At 37.6% G+C, this 19,158-nt stretch overlaps 1 protein-coding gene across 2 annotated transcripts; it reads left to right on the top strand.

The window, feature by feature from the left end:
• The first annotated feature begins 11,118 nt into the window (after window positions 1–11,118).
• Window positions 11,119–14,257, top strand: cxcl13 (chemokine (C-X-C motif) ligand 13). 2 transcript variants are annotated; one of them, XM_032577516.1, is made up of 5 exons: window positions 11,119–11,349; window positions 11,591–11,705; window positions 12,472–12,552; window positions 13,777–13,834; window positions 13,986–14,257. In XM_032577516.1, the coding sequence occupies exons 1-4, from the start codon at window positions 11,286–11,288 to the stop codon at window positions 13,817–13,819; spliced, it is 303 nt and encodes a 100-aa protein (XP_032433407.1). In that variant the 5' UTR covers window positions 11,119–11,285; the 3' UTR covers window positions 13,820–13,834; window positions 13,986–14,257. The 2 variants fall into 2 exon arrangements, with proteins under 2 accessions (XP_032433407.1, XP_032433406.1); XM_032577515.1 differs by lacking the exon at window positions 13,777–13,834.
• Window positions 14,258–19,158: the final 4,901 nt, after the last annotated feature.

Genomic DNA, 19,158 nt, shown 5'->3' with positions numbered 1-19,158 from the left:
ACGTAGATCGACCGGTAAATCGAGAGCTTCGCTTTTTGGCTCAGCTCTCTCTTCACCACGACGGACCGGTACAGCGCCCGCTTGACAGCAGACGCTGCGCCAATCCGCCTGTCGATCTCCCGCTCCCTTCTTCCCCCATTCGTGAACAAGATCCCGAGATACTTAAACTCCTCCACTTGGGGCAGGACACCCCCCCTGACCCGGAGAAGGCACTCTACCCTTTTCCGGCTCAAGACCATGGCCTCGGATTTGGAGGCACTGATCCTCATCCCGGCCGCGTCACACTCGGCTGCGAACCGCTCCAGCGAGAGCTGCAGATCACGATCTGATGAAGCCAAAAGGACCACATCGTCTGCAAAAAGCAGAGATGAGATCCTAAGGCCACCAAATCGGATCCCCTCAACACCTTGGCTGCGCCTAGAAATTCTGTCCATGAAAGTGATGAACAGAATCGGTGACAAAGGGCAGCCCTGGCGGAGTCCAACTCTCACCGGAAACGAGCCCGACTTACTGCCGGCAATGCGGACCAGACTCTGACACCGGTCATACAGGGACCTGACAGCCCGTATCAAAGGGCCCGGTACCCCATACTCCCGGAGAACCCCCCACAGGGCTCCCCGAGGGACACGGTCGAACGCCTTCTCCAGGTCCACAAAACACATGTAGACTGGTTGGGCGAACTCCCATGCACCCTCCAGGACCCTGCCGAGGGTGTAGAGCTGGTCCAGCGTTCCACGACCAGGACGAAAACCACACTGCTCTTCCTGAATCCGAGGTTCGACTATCCGACGGACCCTCCTCTCCAGGACCCCTGAATAGACCTTGCCAGGGAGGCTTAAGAGTGTGACCCCTCTATAATTGGAGCACACCCTCCGGTCCCCCTTTTTGAACAGGGGGACCACCACCCCAGTCTGCCAATCCAGGGGAACTGCCCCCGATGTCCATGCGACATTGCAGAGTCGCGTCAACCAACACAACCCTACAACATCCAGAGCCTTAAGGAACTCCGGGCGGATCTCATCCACCCCCGGGGCCCTGCCACCGAGGAGCTTTTTAACCACCTCGGCGACCTCGTCCCCAGAGATTGGAGAGCCCAACCCAGAGTCCCCAGGCTCCGCTTCCTCAGTGGAAGGCATGTTGGTGGGATTGAGGAGGTCTTCGAAGTACTCTGCCCACCGGCCCACAACGTCCCGAGTAGAGGTCAGCAGCACACCATCCCCACTATAAACAGTGTTGGTGCTGCACCGCTTCCCCCCCCTGAGACGCCGGATGGTGGACCAGAATCGCCTCGAAGCCGTACGGAAGTCTTTCTCCATGGCCTCTCCAAACTCCTCCCACGCCCGGGTTTTTGCCTCAGCAACCGCCCGAGCCGCATGCCGCTTCGCCCGCCGGTACCCATCAGCTGCTTCCGGAGTCCCACAGGCCAAAAAGGCCCGATAGGACTCCTTCTTCAGCCTGACGGCATCCCTCACCGAAGGTGTCCACCAGCGGGTTCGAGGGTTGCCGCCGCGACAGGCACCGACAACCTTGCGGCCACAGCTCCGATCGGCCGCCTCGACAATGGAGGCACGGAACACGGTCCACTCAGACTCCATGTCCCCCACCTCCCCCGGGACGTGTTCGAAGTTTTGCCGGAGATGGGAGTTAAAGCTCCGTCTCACAGGGGATTCCGCCAGACGTTCCCAGCAGACCCTCACAACACGTTTGGGCCTGCCAGGTCTGACCGGCTTTCGCCCCCACCACCGGAGCCAACTCACCACCAGGTAGTGGTCAGTGGACAGCTCCGCACCTCTCTTCACCCGAGTGTCCAAGACATACGGCCGCAGATCCGATGAAACGATGACAAAGTCGATCATCGAGCTGCGGCCTAGGGTGTCCTGGTGCCAAGTGCACATATGGACACCCTTATGCTTGAACATGGTGTTCGTTATGGACAATCCATGGCGAGCACAGAAGTCCAGCAACAGAACACCGCTCGAGTTCAGGTCGGGCGGGCCGTTCCTCCCAACCACGCCCCTCCAGGTCTCACTGTCATTGCCCACGTGAGCGTTGAAGTCCCCCAGCAGAACAAGGGAGTCCCCAGGAGGAGCACTCTCCAGTACCCCCTCTAAGGACTCCAAAAAGGGTGGGTAATCTGAACTGTCGTTCGGCCCGTAAGCACAAACGACAGTCAGAACCCGTCCCCCCACCCGTAGGCGGAGGGATGCTACCCTCTCGTTCACCGGGGTAAACCCCAACGTACAGGCGCCGAGATGGGGAGCAACAAGTATGCCCACTCCTGCCCGACGCCTCTCACCTTGGGCAACTCCAGAGTGGAAGTATGTCCAGCCCCTCTCAAGGAGACTGGTTCCAGAACCAGAGCCGTGCGTCGAGGTGAGACCGACTATTTCTAGCCGGAACCTCTCGACCTCACGCACTAGCTCCGGCTCCTTCCCCACCAGAGAGGTGACATTCCACGTCCCTAGAGCCAGTTTCTGCAACCGAGGATCGGACCGCCAGGGTCCCCTCCCTCTGCTGCCACCCATCCCACACTGCACCCGACCCCTTTGGCCCCTCCCACGGGTGGTGGGCCCATGGGAGGGGGGGCCCATGTTTCCTCTTCGGGCTGAGCCCGGCCGGGCTCCATGGGTAAAAGCCCGGCCTGTTGCTGTTTCATTGGGGATTTTTTAACGCATTACATCCTCTGGGGAAATTGGCACAAAATTTGTGATAATGATCAAAAGCATTAAAACCAAGTAGCATATATTATAGTAATGGAGCTAAATAAGATGATAAAATAGTAACAATCTCAGTCCAGTGTGCAGTTTGGTATTTGAAGCGAGATTAAAAGCAGCCATAAAAATGTGCTAGTCTTTTTTTTTTATTGCAGAAATTAAAAACGAACAAAAAAAAAATCCTAAAAACAAATTCTTATCTTAAAATACAAACTGTTCATCTTTAAATAACCACACCTTTTTCATTATTTTTCGGTTCCAAACACCGTGACCTAAATGCTGCTTTTATTGCTGCAGACTCACTAAGTGTCTTATTTTCTCCAATAATCACCGGACAAATATTTAATGGAGCAAACACACCTGAACGTGTACTTACACAAGAGTTCAGCAACAATTGCATCAATCTGGTTCCAGTTTCATTTGCTTATGCATGAAAAATACCATTTTTACTCCACTTCTGTTTAAAATTTGCAGAGTCAGTCTCATTGTTCTGAGACAAATCTTTGGTTTTTCAGGCAGACAAACTCAGCAGGTTGCAGATGTATCTGATTTAATGCGACTGGTCCCACAGGAAGAGTCAGGTTTCAAATAACTGAAGGTTTTAACTTTTGACAGACCAACACAGAATCATCGAATCAGAAGTTTATTTGTGTTTCAGCAACACGGCAGTTCAAAGTGTTTTACATCAGACAGTAAAACCAGTGAAGTAATATTTAGTCAAATCCCATCATCAGAATCATCAATACGTATCAAATATGTTGATCAATGTTCCACTTATAACGAATCAGAAGTCTAGAGTTTAAGGAACTCAATGTTTCGGCTGCTTTGGAGTTTTATGGAAGTTTGTTCCAGATTTGTGGTGCATAGAAGCTGAATGCTGCTTCTCCATATTTGGTTCTGGTTCTGGGGACGGAGACCCCAGAACCAGAACTGCAGTTGCTATGACAACTGCAGATCTTTAATGTATGGTGGTGGCACTTAAAAACGCAGCTAAAGATAAACGCGTGCACGAGTTTCTCTACATCTAGACGGGACGTTCGTCCTTTAATCCTGGAGAGAAGGCTGACTTTGTAACTGTCTGTATGTGGCTCTGAAGGTTCACACCCAGATTTTGGGCCTGATTTCTAGTTTCTAACTGTAATAACTGAGTCTGGGCGCTGACGCCGCATTTCTCTTTAGGTCCAAATATAATAACTTCAGTTTTGTTTCTGTTCAGCTGGAGAACGTTGCAGCACATCCACACTTTATCTGTTCTAATCATCTGTTCAGTGATTGGACGGGTTCAGAGCCACTTGGTGACATCGTCAGGTAGAGCTGTGTATCATCTGCATAGATATCATAGATAATCTTAATTCTTGCTGTGATAAAGACATTTTTATTAGTGAAAAAGCAAAAAGAATGTGTAATTTCTTCTTCACGTTTAGTTTTATAACATGAAATCCAAATTTAATACCTCTGTCTGTGGTTGTGACAAAATCACGGGGTATGAAGTATTTCTGCAAGGCACTGTCAGCGATTTCTGTCTGTCTCTGCGTTTCATCTGCTGATCAGAGCAGAGCTTGTGGCTAACACCTTAAAATGATGACAGCTTCAGACATTTTGATCTTAATGTTCAGAAAGTTTCTGTAACTTATTACAGTTCGGCTGAGCTTTGACAGACGTGTGACGCTTCGGGGAACCAGTCAAAAACTCTGCAGTGCAGACTTTCCTCCAGAATAAATGACAAATGAACGGAGGATTTGTTTCCAGGTGGAAGCTGAAAAGCGGCAGTAACTGTAAAAGTTCAGAAACTAAATTAAATCCATAGAGCAAGAAGGGAAAACCCATGACAGAATAAGAATTTTCCCACTTAAAACTGGAGTTTCTCTGTGTATTTTATCTTTGCCTGTGTTTTTGATTTCAAATATAGAATAAATTGAATTTGAAAATAGCTAAAAATGAGAAAAATCTGCAATAAATTAAAGATACGTAATGGCTTTTAGTTCACATGAAGGATCCTTATTTTAAAACTCTGTGTAACGCAGACACAGTAAAACACTCAGTGAAAGTGAACCTAACGCCTAAATCAAAAAAACTCCACTTGCTGCAACTGAAACCCATAAAAACGCTTAATCTGAGTCTATAAACGATGGATCTGTGGCGCTCAGCGGGTCTCAGATTCGCTGAGATAAGCAGACCTGCTCAGTGTAAACTTAGCTCACAAACTTTATCTGACGCTGAAAGTCGGGAAACTGAAATTCAGAAGTTGGCAAGCAGACGGCTTTCACTCGCTAAAAGTGGCTCGTTTGGCAGAAGCTGCCCTGCATGTGAGGAAGTGTTTGGAGTCACTCCACAGGAAACAGAAGAAAGTTAAAAGTTTCTTCTTATGCTGAAGTGCAAGAGAAACGAAACAAAGCAGATTCTTTGTATTTGACATTAAACCGCAGAGATTTTTTCAGACAGGCCTGCTTAGGTTGGTTCGGTTTCCATTCTGGGCAAAGTAGGAAGGATTGCACCACTGAAAACGGTTTTAAAATGTCTGATCTTTAATCATGAAAAAGCTTTATGTTGTAATGGCACAAATATGTCTTCAGCTGTTCTTTGAAACTTTAAGTTTTGTTTTGGTTATTTATTCTCCTCAAGTTTTAAACTAAAACTCTGAATGTAGTATCAGTCACCCATTCCTCCTGGTCCCTGTTTGGAGCAGCAGCACTCCTTTACACTGCAAAAACACAAATTGGTTTAGGAGGTTGTAGTGCAAAATTCTTAGTACACTTAAAATAAGAGAAAATTTAATTAAAAGTAACTTTTAAGCAACATAGGAGCTTATTTTAGGTCAATATTTTCTTAATATTTATGAAAAGGTTATAGCTCAAATGGCAGATTATTTCACTTATAACAGATTCTTCCAGTTTTAAGCGGAAAAAAATCTGCCAATATAAGTAATACTGTGCATCTATAATCAATAATTATTGACTGAAAACAAACTTATTTATCATGCTGAAATGCTTCTTTTAAGTTAGTCTTATTTAAAATGTACTAAAATATTTGATGTAGAACCTGGAACAAAAATACTTGGTAGGATTTTGTGTTTTTACAGTGCTGCTGAATTTCCCCACTGTGGACAATAAGGAATATTTTCTATTCTGAAATCCTTTATCCGTTAGTGTTCTTCCATTTCTCTGTCAATTTGCTGTTGATACAAACACACTTTACAAGTGAGGGACAAATAAAGGATTGTTTTATTCTAAAATGAATTATATTTGCAAACAAACATGAGTCTGGAGAATACAAAACATGATTTTTTTTTACAGCGTGAACAAGTATCTCATGAACGCAGCATCTATGTACAAGTTCTGTCTTTCTGCTGATTATTTTTTGTTGATAAACTACAGCAACAGAGTAGTTTGCTCTGGTTGCTTTGTTGATTCACTGTAAAACCCTAAAAGGTTCATGTAATTTAACCCAGAAGTATAAACGTACTGCATGGGGGATGTAAAAATCCGATCTAATTTCTGCTTCCCTGGGATGGATTAAGATTATTAAAAGGTTTCATTTATTGTTTCACCAGAAACCTTCAATTTGCCTGTTTCTTCCTGCTAGAAAAATTGACTTTTTTCGATTAACATCAAGTTGACAGGAAACGGTTTCACTGCGTTCTTGCACCTTGTTGCATATGCCAACACGTCTAAGTCAGCAATTATTTCCAAATTAACATTATTAGTATCGGATGAGTCAGCTTTAATCATACGGAAGATAAGAGACGCTTTCCTCCCTTCCTTTTCCTTTAAATTAAATTTATTTGATGAGATTATCAGTATTTCCTGTTCTACCCACGTTGACGCACTGCATCAGGATGTCCCATATCGCTCTTTGGCAAATGTCACACATTTTTTTTGCTTTAATCTGTTTTCCTGGTTTCTTTGAAGTAAAGTGTGAAGTGCCACTTCACATGCAGAAGCATTTAGGTGTGAATGACTCAGTAAAAAAAACTGCCCTATTACTGGCACCCAGTGAAATTGCAAATCTCTCCTGGAATGATTTTACTTTCAGCATTTAGTCATCAGAGAATAAACATTTACGGCGTAGGTGAAGCTAAACAAGTTTCGGCTACTTTGTTTTTTTGATGCATTCAGTCCCTCAACGTGTCTTAATATTAGCAGAAACTTCACATTTATAGTTTCTAAATTGTCCGAAAAAGGTCAGAACTGAACTTTATTTGTACGTTTATGCACTTCCATTTGTTGCTTAAGCACTTAAGAAACGCGCCCAGACGGTTTTTGGAAGTAAATTAAATTTTTCTTTTGTTGTCTGGAAAATGAACCGTTTCAAAAAACGTTTGGAATGTAAGAAATCCCTAGGAACTGCCTTGTTACCTAGCAACCCCAGCAGAGTTCCACTGTTACCTAGCAACCTGAGCTGAGCTCCAGGACGGTGGGCCAGCTGGTTTTACCACTGTACAAGACATATGTTTTGTTGTTGATTTACAACAAAACATATGATGCTATTTTCATGTGAAAGTGTAAACATTGGGATCTATCCTAACCTGTTCAAGGAAGCATAATAGTTAAACTTCAATATTTTCCATTATGAGAAAACTACGTTGGAAATAATTTTAACCGGGTTAAAAAAATCAAACACTTGTGATGGGCAGACCAAATTTGTATAATTTTTGAGCTGCAGTGGGGGCGGTGGGCGGCGGACGCATTTAAAACACACGAATCATGCATACATCAAAACACAAACAGAAAAAACTTTTGCAACAAAAGCACGCTTCAAACAAAAAATTATTCTTTCAAATAAAACGGCAACAAAAAAGCCTACATTTAACAAGAATACAAAGAGAAAATGCAGCAGTCACAGAAAGAAATGTGTCAACCACAGGAAAAAGAAGCAAAAGATTAAATGTTGGAAGTATTAAAAACAACCTGGATGAAGCACTGCAAACTTTCTCCACAAAATGGACATCCTCCAACACCAGCATATTTATGGAGGTAATATTACAGACTCAACACTGCCCCTACTGGTCAGGAGCACTTCAGTTTAGTGGATTGAGTTTGCCACATTTCATACTAACTTATTTTTCTTTGTATTTCTAAATAAAGATGTTTGTTGATAAAAAAAAATAAATAAAAAAAATCAAATTTAAAAAAAATCATACTAACTGTTGTTTGTGTTGGGCTAACTGAGCTTCACAAACATTAAACCTGACGAGAACGTCCGAATTCAGGGATTTGGAGGATTGACCCAATATTTTTGGCCATATTGTAAAGATAACTGGTTATTTTTTAGCTTGAAAAACGTTTCCCAAAGTATTTTTCTTGTAAGGTAGGTTTTTAACGTTATTACATTCGTTTCCATTGACCAGATAATTGCCCAATTTGACATTTTAAAAATAAATTTGCTTAATTGAAATCCACTCGTTTTTCGATTAACAAAAAAGTGCTGGCGCTAGGATGAGGTGGGGGATTTTGGCCATATTGAAATTGATATATTCAGAAAACTGCAACGGAAACACTTTTTTCACATCACAGGAGTCACATGATCAACAACCGGATGTTGGCTCTCGCGCGAACCACGAAGAAGAAGACGACAGGAAGTACTTGGAGGATCGTGGAGTGACTTATCGGGTGAGCAAACCTGTTCCTGTGAGCTTTTAATTTCATTTCTTATTTTATGGAATACCGGAACTGTGAAATTGTGTTTTTTAAACATTAGTGGAATATTGACTCTTTTTTTTTCACACGCAGCTGCTGTTCATCAGCGTTGCTTCCAAATCCATTACATTCTTAATTTCCTCCGAATCTTTCTACATTTAATGATATTCTGAGAGAAAAATACAAATATCTTCTAATCTTTCTTCAAGAAACTTGGTTTTTAATCAAAGCAACAGAATATTTACATTTTTATTAAGTAGATCTGCTCTGTCTCTCCAGAAACCAGAGAAATTTCATGTCATAACTTTGGTAATTATTGGTGCGTAACCCATCAGAGCTCATTTTAAGTTAAGAATATCTTGTTTTCCTGTGTGGGAAGTCATCTGTCAATCAGCAGGGGGATTACTTTCACACTTAATTATCTATTTACAAGAACAGGAAGTGGCTGAGACCCCAAAGGCAAATACAGCAGTTTGATTCCTGGTACGATGTAGTAACATCTGAGAAGCATTTCCTGGTACTGATTCCTGTTTCTAAGTGGACCTGACCCAGGCTCAACCCAAACTGGTGTAATTTTAGTATTTTGGTGATTCTCCGAGTTTGAATTGCTTCTGCTCTATGTGCAGTTTACTGACCTGTATTTTGCTTATTTTCTGAATGAACAAACCATCTGTCCAAACCCTAAACTCCAGATTAGTTTGGTGAAAATTCACTCAAGTTTGAAAACTATTTTGTCAATTAGTTTAGCAATTAGCTAAATATAGTAGTATATGCATAAGATCATAGAAATTAAGTAGAAAAAACTATTCTCTTGTAGCATAATTGCTCAATTTTACTCATGATTATATAAACTTGGTTATTATTTATTACTTTTTTTTCATAAACTGGGTTCTTACTGCAGTTGTCTTTCTAATGGCCAAGTTGCAACAAATGGGGCTCAAGGAAGGAAACTCAGTGAACCATTGACAGGATCGTGGGTGGTCAAGCTTCACTGATCCACACAGAGACTAAAGACTAACACTTCTCCAAAATGGAGACGTTTTGTAGCTTAAACTGCTGAAAAAGATTCATTCTGTGTAGAAAACACAGACAGACTTTGTGGTTTTCCTTCTTGGCCTTGAACCCATTGTGAGACATAAACTACTGTTTTTATATAAACTAAAGTGTGTTTTGTGCATCTTATTTTAGATATTACCATTTGTTATTATTTAATACTGTTCACAAAATTATGTTACCTTATATTTAGTTACGCTTGTTGTGTTGTGTTATATAATGTTACTTGATGTTGCTTTATATAATGTTATCATATGTTACGTTATGTAATTTTTTAAACCTTGGTTAGCTACACGGTGCTGTGCTATGCTACGTTCTGCTCCATTATGTAATCTTCTGTAACGGAATGTTGCTTAACGTCACGCTACGGTACACCACGTTATGCTACGCTACGTAGTGCTACTTTTTGTCTCTACGTGACGTTATGGTGTGCTACATTATGTTTGCTAACGCTTGTTGAGTTGTGTTATGTAAAGTTAAGTGACATCACGGTACGTGACGTTACATGTATTGTTACGCTATGTTAATGTTATACTACCTAATGCTACACTACGTAATGTTTCGCTATGTAATGTTACGCTACGTAATCTCACGCTACGTCATTTTAGGCTATGGAATGTTACACTACATAAAGTTACGCTACGTAATCCCACGCTGCGTACTAATACGCTACGTATTCTTACGCTGCGTCATTTTAGGCTATGTAATGTTATGCTACGTAATGTTACCTTGTCTAGCTATACTACGACGCTGTGTTATGTTACATTATATTTTATAATATGTTATGTTGCATGACGTTATCTGATGTAATATTACGTTATTTATAAGTTGCCTAATTTTACATTACGTTACTTTACATTACGTGATGATTCGTTACATGACAAAATTACGAATTATTTCAACACAGCCATAATTAATCTTCATTTGAAATAGAAATAATATAAAAACTAGTGGAACTTAACTTATCTACTAAACATTTTTCATTAGTCAAACTAAAATTTATTTATTAATTATTCAAATTTAAAGAATAACAATTTTCACACTAATTAGTGACAGAACGTGAGACTTTAGAAGTGATCAAATAAATAATGTCTGATTTTTGTATTAAACATAATTTTAACTAAATACATTTAAATATTCTAAGTGGAAAATCATAATTTACAGAAATACTTTATTCAGTGTGTATTTTTAATCTATGTAATATGACAAAGTCCTTGAAATAAATGGACTTTTCAAAAATAATGCAATTTATTGAATGGGTTTCTATGTTGGGAAGAACTGTGTATTTCTTATGTAAAAATGCAACTTTTCACATAAAGTGAAAATAAAAAACTATAAAGGTATTACCACAAAAAGGTTGTATTAAGAGACATTTTATAAAGATAATGTTTTACAACATTGATTGTATTTATACCTGCTTACAGATTGTCAATTTTCAAAACTTTCATTTAATTTGACAAATTAGCCCCATATGAACTCATATTCTAATTTATTGAATATGACTGAATATAAAAACTGCATCTTTTTCTACTCTGTTACCAATTCTCTTCTTTTAAAGTTTCTATATTTATTTATATGTGGGCAGCAGAAAATTAATTCCAGCAGATTATTTGTAAAAAAAAATCTAAAATCTGCTGTGGTAATCACATGAAAATACTCCCCGGGTAGAAACCCCTAACTTTAGTTAAGTCAGCAAAACCCCCAGAAAACCTCCAGATGCAACAAGTTTGTTCTACATTTGATTTTTTTTTTTTCAATGTTCAGACGGGAAGAAAGCCCCTTACTTCCTTATTTGCAGCTTTAAAAAGCCAGACTCGACTTCATTCATTCACACATCGTTCCCACATCCTGATCGGTGCTGAAAGCTAAAAAAACTCTCAAGATGAACAAAGCTGTGATCCTCCTGGTCGCTCTGACTCTCTACTGCTGCATCCCTGAGCTGCATGGTGAGGAAATCCTCTCTTAACTGTTATTTATTCAGATATTTAAGGTTTATTCTGTAATTTCTGGTGTGCTCGTGCTTTTTTGGCACTAGAAAACATGTAAATAAAGAGCAGACTTCACTGAACTCCAATGTGAAGAGGAAAAATCTCATAAAAATCACATTATTAATCTGTCAGCTGTAAGAAGAAACAGATGCTACACAAGCTAATTAGCATAAATTTAAAAATGTGAATTTTTCTGCAGCTTCCAAGTTGGGATGCCGCTGCATTAAAACGACCGCTCTACGCGTCGCTCTAAGAACCGTGGCCAAGGTGGAAGTGACGCCTCCGTCAGGACGGTGCCGCCGTGCAGAAAGAGTGTAAGTAACCTCAGCTGGAGATGTTTCCATCTACGGCGTCAACAAAGGACGAAAACGACGACATTTCACTGTCATCTCACACAGAAACAAGAAAAATCTCAGACATTTTTAGAATAACCTCAGAAATCTTCTGGAAAAAACTTGTGAAAATTGAAAAAAAAAGAAAAGACTTTTCTCTCATAAATTTTGTAGAAAAATACTTGACTTGTCAAACAGAATATTTATTAAAAGTTGACTTTTGAAAATTCTAATTTATTCTAGAATTTTTATGAAATGTTTTTGAAAAAGATTTTCACAAAAAAGTTCTCGAAATTTTTCAAGAAAAACAGAACACAATTGTGAGATTAACTGAAAGATTAATCTCAGGAATTTTCTAGAAAAAAGGTCAGTTTTAAAAGTCAGTTTTTCAACAAAAGAAACCCAGAAATTTCAACATTTTTTCCATAAAATTTCTGAGATTTATCTAAAAATGTCTAATCTTTTTTTTTAGAAAATTTTATACCTTATAAACAGAAATTTCAATGTTCTTCTTTTCTAGAAAATTTTTGAGATTTTTTCCAGAAAACTTAAAAAATGTTGACATTTTTGACTTTTCAAAATTAGAAATGTTCAAGTTGTTTATAGAATTATTTTTTTTAGATTAAAATCAAACTTTCTGATCTTTTTGGCAAAAATGTACTTTTCTTTCTGTCAGTTGGTGATTTTTTTGTCTCATTTAGGGTCAGTTTGTATTTTTTAAAGTTGTTTTTTCTTTCTTTCTCTGCAGCATCATCAGGAAAAACGGCTCCAAGGTTTGCATCAGATCAGACGCCGAATGGTTCCCAGACTTTCTCAACAAACTTAACCAGTAAGAACTTTTTATTTTTGTTTTGTGCCTCTGCAGCAAACATGCACACACAAATGTTTGTAAATCCAGTGGTGGCTGTCATAGAGATACGTAATTTACATATTAGTGTAGATATTTCAAAGCTTCATTAAACCGTCAGACATAAACTGAGAGCCCCAAGTGGCACTTTCTGAATTTAAAGAAGCTCAATCTGTGGACTTTTATAGAAATTATGGATGGATGGATGCAACTGGTCAGAGTCCAGATGGGTAGATGGCATTGTAGATAGAAGAAAACGAGTAAATTTCCACAAAAAAATAAAAAACTTTTTGAGATTATTCTCAGAAATTTTCTGAAAAAAACATGGAAATATTTGAGTTTGAAAAGTAAAAAATTTGCTAGAAATAAATCAGAAATTTTGAGAATATTCTGAAAAAAATCTATAAAAAAGAAAAAATTTTGAAAAGTTTAAAATCTTAAATTTTTGAAGTTCAGAAAATTTCCAGAAATTGAAATTTCTCAAATTATAAAATTTCTTTTTTTCTCAAAATTTCTACAGTTTTTTTTCCCGTCAAATTTTGACTTTTCGAATTCAGATATTTTCTTATTTTTTGTAGAAAACTTCTGAGATTAATCTCAAAATTTTGGAGTGTTTTCGAGCAAAAAATTGAAGTTCTAATCTCAGGAAGTTTTTTTTCCTCAAACTGAGGTGTTTCAACAATTTTTTTAATTTTTAAATTTAGACATTTCCTTGTTTTTCATGAAAGTTTGAGATTAATCAAAAAATCTCAGAATTATTTCCTGCATATTTTTGACTTGTCAAATTCAGAAATGTTCATGTTTATTTTTCTAGAAAAATTCTGAGATTAATCTTAAAATTTTGTAGGTTTTTTTTATAGCAAATTTACAAAACATTTTTCTATCTTGGGTCTAATATGCTGCGAGAAAAAAGAACCAAATATTTCACCTTAATCCTGATTGTGACCATTGTTAAGCATAAATGCTGACACCATTCATAAAGCCATGATCATCTGTTAATAGGTTTATTTTGGTTATCTTTATAGATGTTTTCCTCCCTGTTATTAATCTATAAATAAATTTTTTGTGGTTTCAAGAGGATTAATGTGATGAAAAGCCTGACTGCTTATTGTAAATGATGCAGAAACCAAGTTTTGAAAACAAATTAAAGTATTTTTTGCCCCTTTGACATGACTTGTATTCACTGGTATGTTGTTGTGTTCAAAGGCTGGGCAGAGGCTGCAGACGCTGCTTCTTGTATTCAACATAAATTATTACAATAATGGTAATAATACAAATTTGTCCTTTGCTATGGATAAATTTTCCATCCATCCATTTGTTGTGTGCACTGCTTTATTGTTGCAGAGTAGTGTTGTTTCTTATTAAATCTCTGATCTGAACACAACTCTAATCTGTCTCTGTGTTTTTAATTTCAGGGATTATGAAAACATCAATTCATCCACTGTTTCTCCAACAACCTTCTGATGATCAACCTGAACAGGAAGTGCCTCATCGAACAAAACCTGGACATAATTTTAAAAAGCTGAGCCAACGTCAAGTGTAAAAGCCCGATTTATTTTTAAGACTGTTTTCATTAAATGTTATTTTATAGATTTTTTTTTTTATTCAGTTTTAATGTTATCTTCAACTCCATGATTATGTAATTTGTTTTAATTAAAGAAATAAAGAGCAAAACTAAATGACTATATAATGTCTGATATTTTATTGCCTTGTTTTTGAGAGGTGGTGTATTTGTTTGGCTTCAGTTTCTATAAATAAAGCAGATAAATTTCCATGAAAAAAGCAGCTTGATGACTGAAGGAACGACCAAAAATCAGACAAGCAGCTTTATAATAGGTTTTATCCACTAAGGTTGTGCTAAAAAAAAGGGACTAAACATTTATATTAATAAATATATAAAAATAAACCCAGAGAAAGAAAGTCCTTAAACGCATTAAAGCAACAAAATCCCTGCAAAACATTAAGTTAATGAAAAAGTCCGACCTATAAAAAACCCACTTCCTTATTTACAGATTTATAAACTTAAACTCGACTTTATTCACTTTCAGGTCGTTCTCACATCCTCTTTGGTTTAGGTTGAGCTGAAATAAAGAAGTTTTGATCATTTAATATAACATATGCATGTTATGTTATATGATGCTTTCTTTCGTCTTTGTTTGTGTTTATTATTATTGGAATGTCTTTAGTTTATAAAAGGTGATTTGGAAATATAGCCTACATGTATTTATTTAAATTGGTCCTAAATGTGTGAAAGTATAAACTGAAACTGATTTACATGTTTAAATCATTTTTTAATTCCTCTCATCCAGTTCAACAGTTGTTGTAGATGTTGTTGGCTTTGGGCAGGACAGATCTTCTGTAGAGGTCAGTGTTACAGTGAGTCTGAAGAAGCCTCTGACTAAAGACACTTGCTGATGAAGCAGATCCTCAGAATTTCCCCTAATTTTCTTAATTATGTCTAGTGGTTCCACAAAAAGTTTGTGGTGAATATCCATTGGTTTGTTGTCCCCAAAGAATGGGCGGTCGTAAAAAAGATGTTGTGTCTTGTGTTCACACACCATGCAGATTTCACTTCATTTATCTCTGTTTTTCATTACAGGAACTAAAAAAAACCGATGTTCTGATGATTATCTAGCTCAGAAGTAAACAGAAGCAAACAAAATCCTAACTAGTACATTATTTGACTCAACACACCTGAGTCAAATAATGAGGACATTAGCAGGACTCTGGAGAACTTGACTGCACTTAGGAGGTGATTCAGCTGTTGGATTCAAGTGTGTTGGACCAGGGAGACAACTAAGAGTTGCAGGAGACCGGCCATTGAGGCCTGGAGTTTCCCACCCCTGGGCTAGAACCTTATTGGGATTACGTAATACTTTTTATTTATCCCAAAGGGGAGATTAAATGCTGTTGACTGGAAAGATCTCTTTACATTTTTACATTTAAGTTTAGGTTTAAAGTGACAAGAGGTGTTAAAATATCTCATTCTGAATGAAAGGAACTCAAAATAAGCACAAAATTCTAAGAATGACTTTTTTAACCCTGGAATGGTAAATGATTACCCATGCAAGGGTTGCTAGGTGACGGGCTGGGCTTTGGTGAGGTTGCTAGGTAACGGCGCAGCGCCTGTTGAATGTGACTTAATGTTTAGGGGAGGTTTCTGAACCCTCTAATTTTGCAAACATCAAGAGAGTGCCGGGAAAGTGCTTTTTTAAAAATCAACAATTCTTCGTATTTTTTCTTTAGTTCAGTTAGAGCTCAGTTCTTTTAAAATGCAATTTCCAGTCCATCAAGTTGTCATATTTCGTGTTTTGACCCGCGATATTCGCGGATAACTGAAAATACTTGAGACCCCCTCTATAACGTTTTGTACTTCCTATTTTAGTACTTCAAACCTCATTTTTACCTCAATATATCTCATTAAACACTGCGGAAACCGCTTTAGCTCTACAATAGAAGCTAACGTTTACCGTCTTTTTCCTCCGCTCTCGGGGACTCAGCCAATCAACACCAAGGAAAATTAATGGCGCTCTCGGATTGGCTGCCTTGCCAACTCTAGCCAATGGCGTGCCATGTAGCACTGCGTCATCATCCGCACTTTCTCTAATCTTTTAAAGAGACAGTAATCACTTACTTGCATGTGAACTTTTTATTTTGAAGACATTAATAAATCTAACTAAAATATTCTCTCATTATTGTGGCATTTAGCAAATAGAAATAATTTTGGTGAGTTTAACTGACCTAAAATAAGAGAAGCTTGTTCTGATTTAACTTCAGTGTATGTAAACTTCACAGCATGAGTGTGTAGAAATAAAAACCACCCAGACAAACAGCGTTGAAACCTAAAACATTTATGTGTTTTCTTTTCTGAGATAAACGTGGTTATTCCGAATCATACAAAGTTCCAATCTGAAAGTCTGCGATGTTAGAGACAGAGTTCCAAAATAAAACCAGCGACATTTGTTCTGTACAGGAACATCTAGAGAAACCCGACAAAGACGAAATGTGCAACATGACGTACATCTCTGACTTCAGAGGAGAAAAAAAAGCACTTCTTTAATGTGAGAATGTGAAAGACACCCCCGTATTATCATCAAAGAGTCAAATCGTGTAAAGCTGTTTGTACAAAAATCCCGGTGAAGTTGTTTCAGGAGTGAAGTATAGGCCTCAACGTCAACCGCTGCTGCTAGCGACCCAATCCGTCCTGGGGTTGTGCCGACGACCTTTCACCTTCAAATCATGGTCCAAAGGGTTAAATGCACCACAGATGCATTAACTGCCTTCAACAATCATTTTAACATTCATCCCTGATTTAAAAAGTTTACATTTAATCTCCTTTTACCTGTTTGATGTAGGAATAAGTGATTAATCTAATTCCTTAAAGACAACTTTATAATAGATCCATGTTTTTATTACAGCAGCATAATCAGGAAATATGTTTTTAACTCAATCAAAAATCTACATTTACCAAAAATTTAATCTTCAATTTTTAATTAGGGAAATATTTTGCACTCTCATAGTAAATAGAACCACATCTATTCAGTGACTTCTACTAAAAAGCAGACTTTACTGAACCCAAATCTCAGTTTCATTAATTAAATATAGCTAAATGCAACTAAAGTGACTTAAATTGTGGCTAAAATCCTGCTGTTTGTGCTGAGAACTGACTATATCTTTCTCAAAAAACAAACAAAAAACAAGCAGCAAAAGTCTGTAAACTCTGAATTTCTTTTAATATAGCCAACGTATAAAACAGATTTTTAATTAGAATTTGCAAGTTTAGTTTATTATTGAGCTGGTAAAACTAAATCAATGAATTTTTTTATTTGGTTTTAGATGTTTATTTGCTTCTTTCAATAAATGGTCAAAATTTATTTTTATTTTTCTCGGTTTCTCGCTCAGCTTCATCACTAATAGGACTTCATGTCACGTCATATTTACTCCCCAGAAAACAAAGAATTAATTATTACAAGTTCCTAGAAACGCTGATCATAATAGAAAGTACATTTTATTAACAGAAATTATTTCATTATTTTATTTTGTTGGAATTGCTGCTGGTAAATTTGCAAAGAGCAGTTACTTTATAATAAAGATTGTTTTATTTTTTGAATAAACTCATGTAAGTCTTTGTACTCAGATTAAAGTTACTGCAGAATAGATTATGCAGCTGCAATAAGAGATTCTTTTATTTACAAGCTTATCTGGAGTGGCAATAAATACAGGCTCTTATTTGTTAAATTTCATACACCTGAACTCTAAAAGCCAATTAACTTGGTAAAGATTTTCAACATTTTCCATTTTGTCCGCCCTAAATTCTGCTTTGCATCCCAAACTGATCAGCGAGGAAGAAAACAACACAAACTCTAATTTTTATCATTTTTATGCACCATGACAACTGTTTTGGCAAAGAAGGACAACTGCACCAATAGTTGTTTTGTATTAAAAATGCAAAAAGACGTAGGAATTATACAACATTATGTACCTGTGCAAGAACAAACATTACCTGTGCTTATACAGAAATGTCAGAACAACATTTTTCTGTGTATTTTTATTCAAAGTGACTCAGAGTTTTTTTAGTGTGAGAGGTACTGCAAAGCCCTGAGCTCTAACGTACATAAAGGGCTTTTAGTTTTAATCCTCAGAAGCAGCTAAATACATTCTGTTTAGGAGTCATCGACTGGCACCACTAAGCTGCCCCAGTAAAGACAGATTGTATGTCACTCAATTCTTTAGCCAATCAGGGACGAGGAAACTTTTAAAACAACATTAGGAGAAAAAATATTAACTGTGAGTATAAAATATACTGAGCATATCAAGCAGAAATGAGAGAACTTGGCTAGTTTAGTGTGAACTGCTCTTCTTACAAGTCAAAATGCTCTGAGGTGCCTCAAAAAGTGAAGAATGCATCATTGATAAAGGTGAGGGATAATCCCAGATTATCAAAATAAATACTTCTAATTGGATGAGGTGAAAAAAAGCATCTTGTTTATAGTAAGAGGCATCATTTACTGGCTGGTGTGACAAAACAGACCAAAGATTATAATCTCAAAAGTAACAAGAAAAAAAATAACACAAACTACAGATTATGCCCCCCCCCCCAAAAAAAGATGCATTAGCGACAGGAAATGTGCTGAGGTTTTAAATCCTGCCTCCCATTTTTCAAATACTACTTATAAAAACAGAGTTTTAATGTTTTTAATCTTAAAATCTCCTGATCATTCCTCAGATTTCATTCATTTACACATTTTTGGCATTTCATGGCTCGTGAATTTTAGATATGCACCAAAAAAACAAAACGAAAAAACAAAACAAAAATGAACACCAATAAATGTTTGACATCCTCATAACGTTCATAAATTCAGCTTTTCGTAGTGAGAAATACATTTGATATTTTACCACATCATTTAAGGGCCATTTTAGATAGAAAAAAAAAGGTAAATTTGTGAGACAAAACTCAAATTCTGAGATTAATCTCAGAACCTGTGTGGGGAACAAGTCTGAAATTTCTGAGTTTGAAAATTTGAAAAAAATTTACGAGAAAATAAAGCAGAACTTCTTAGATTAAAATCTGAATATTTTTTTTTACAA

The sequence above is a fragment of the Xiphophorus hellerii genome, chromosome 12 (genome assembly GCF_003331165.1).
Source record: "Xiphophorus hellerii strain 12219 chromosome 12, Xiphophorus_hellerii-4.1, whole genome shotgun sequence".
NCBI classification, from domain to species: Eukaryota; Metazoa; Chordata; class Actinopteri; order Cyprinodontiformes; family Poeciliidae; genus Xiphophorus; species Xiphophorus hellerii.
The sequence above is the reverse complement of the archived record's forward strand: the minus strand, read 5'-3'. Positions and strand labels throughout refer to the sequence as shown.

Excerpts from the sequence above, each read along its gene's own strand:
- cxcl13 (XM_032577515.1), top strand. The coding sequence starts at position 11,286 with ATGAACAAAGCTGTGATCCTCCTGGTCGCTCTGACTCTCTACTGCTGC. Across the intron at positions 11,350-11,590 it reads CTGCATCCCTGAGCTGCATG|CTTCCAAGTTGGGATGCCGC; the intron begins GTGAGGAAATCC and ends ATTTTTCTGCAG. Across the intron at positions 12,553-13,985 it reads TTTCTCAACAAACTTAACCA|GGATTATGAAAACATCAATT; the intron begins GTAAGAACTTTT and ends TTTTAATTTCAG.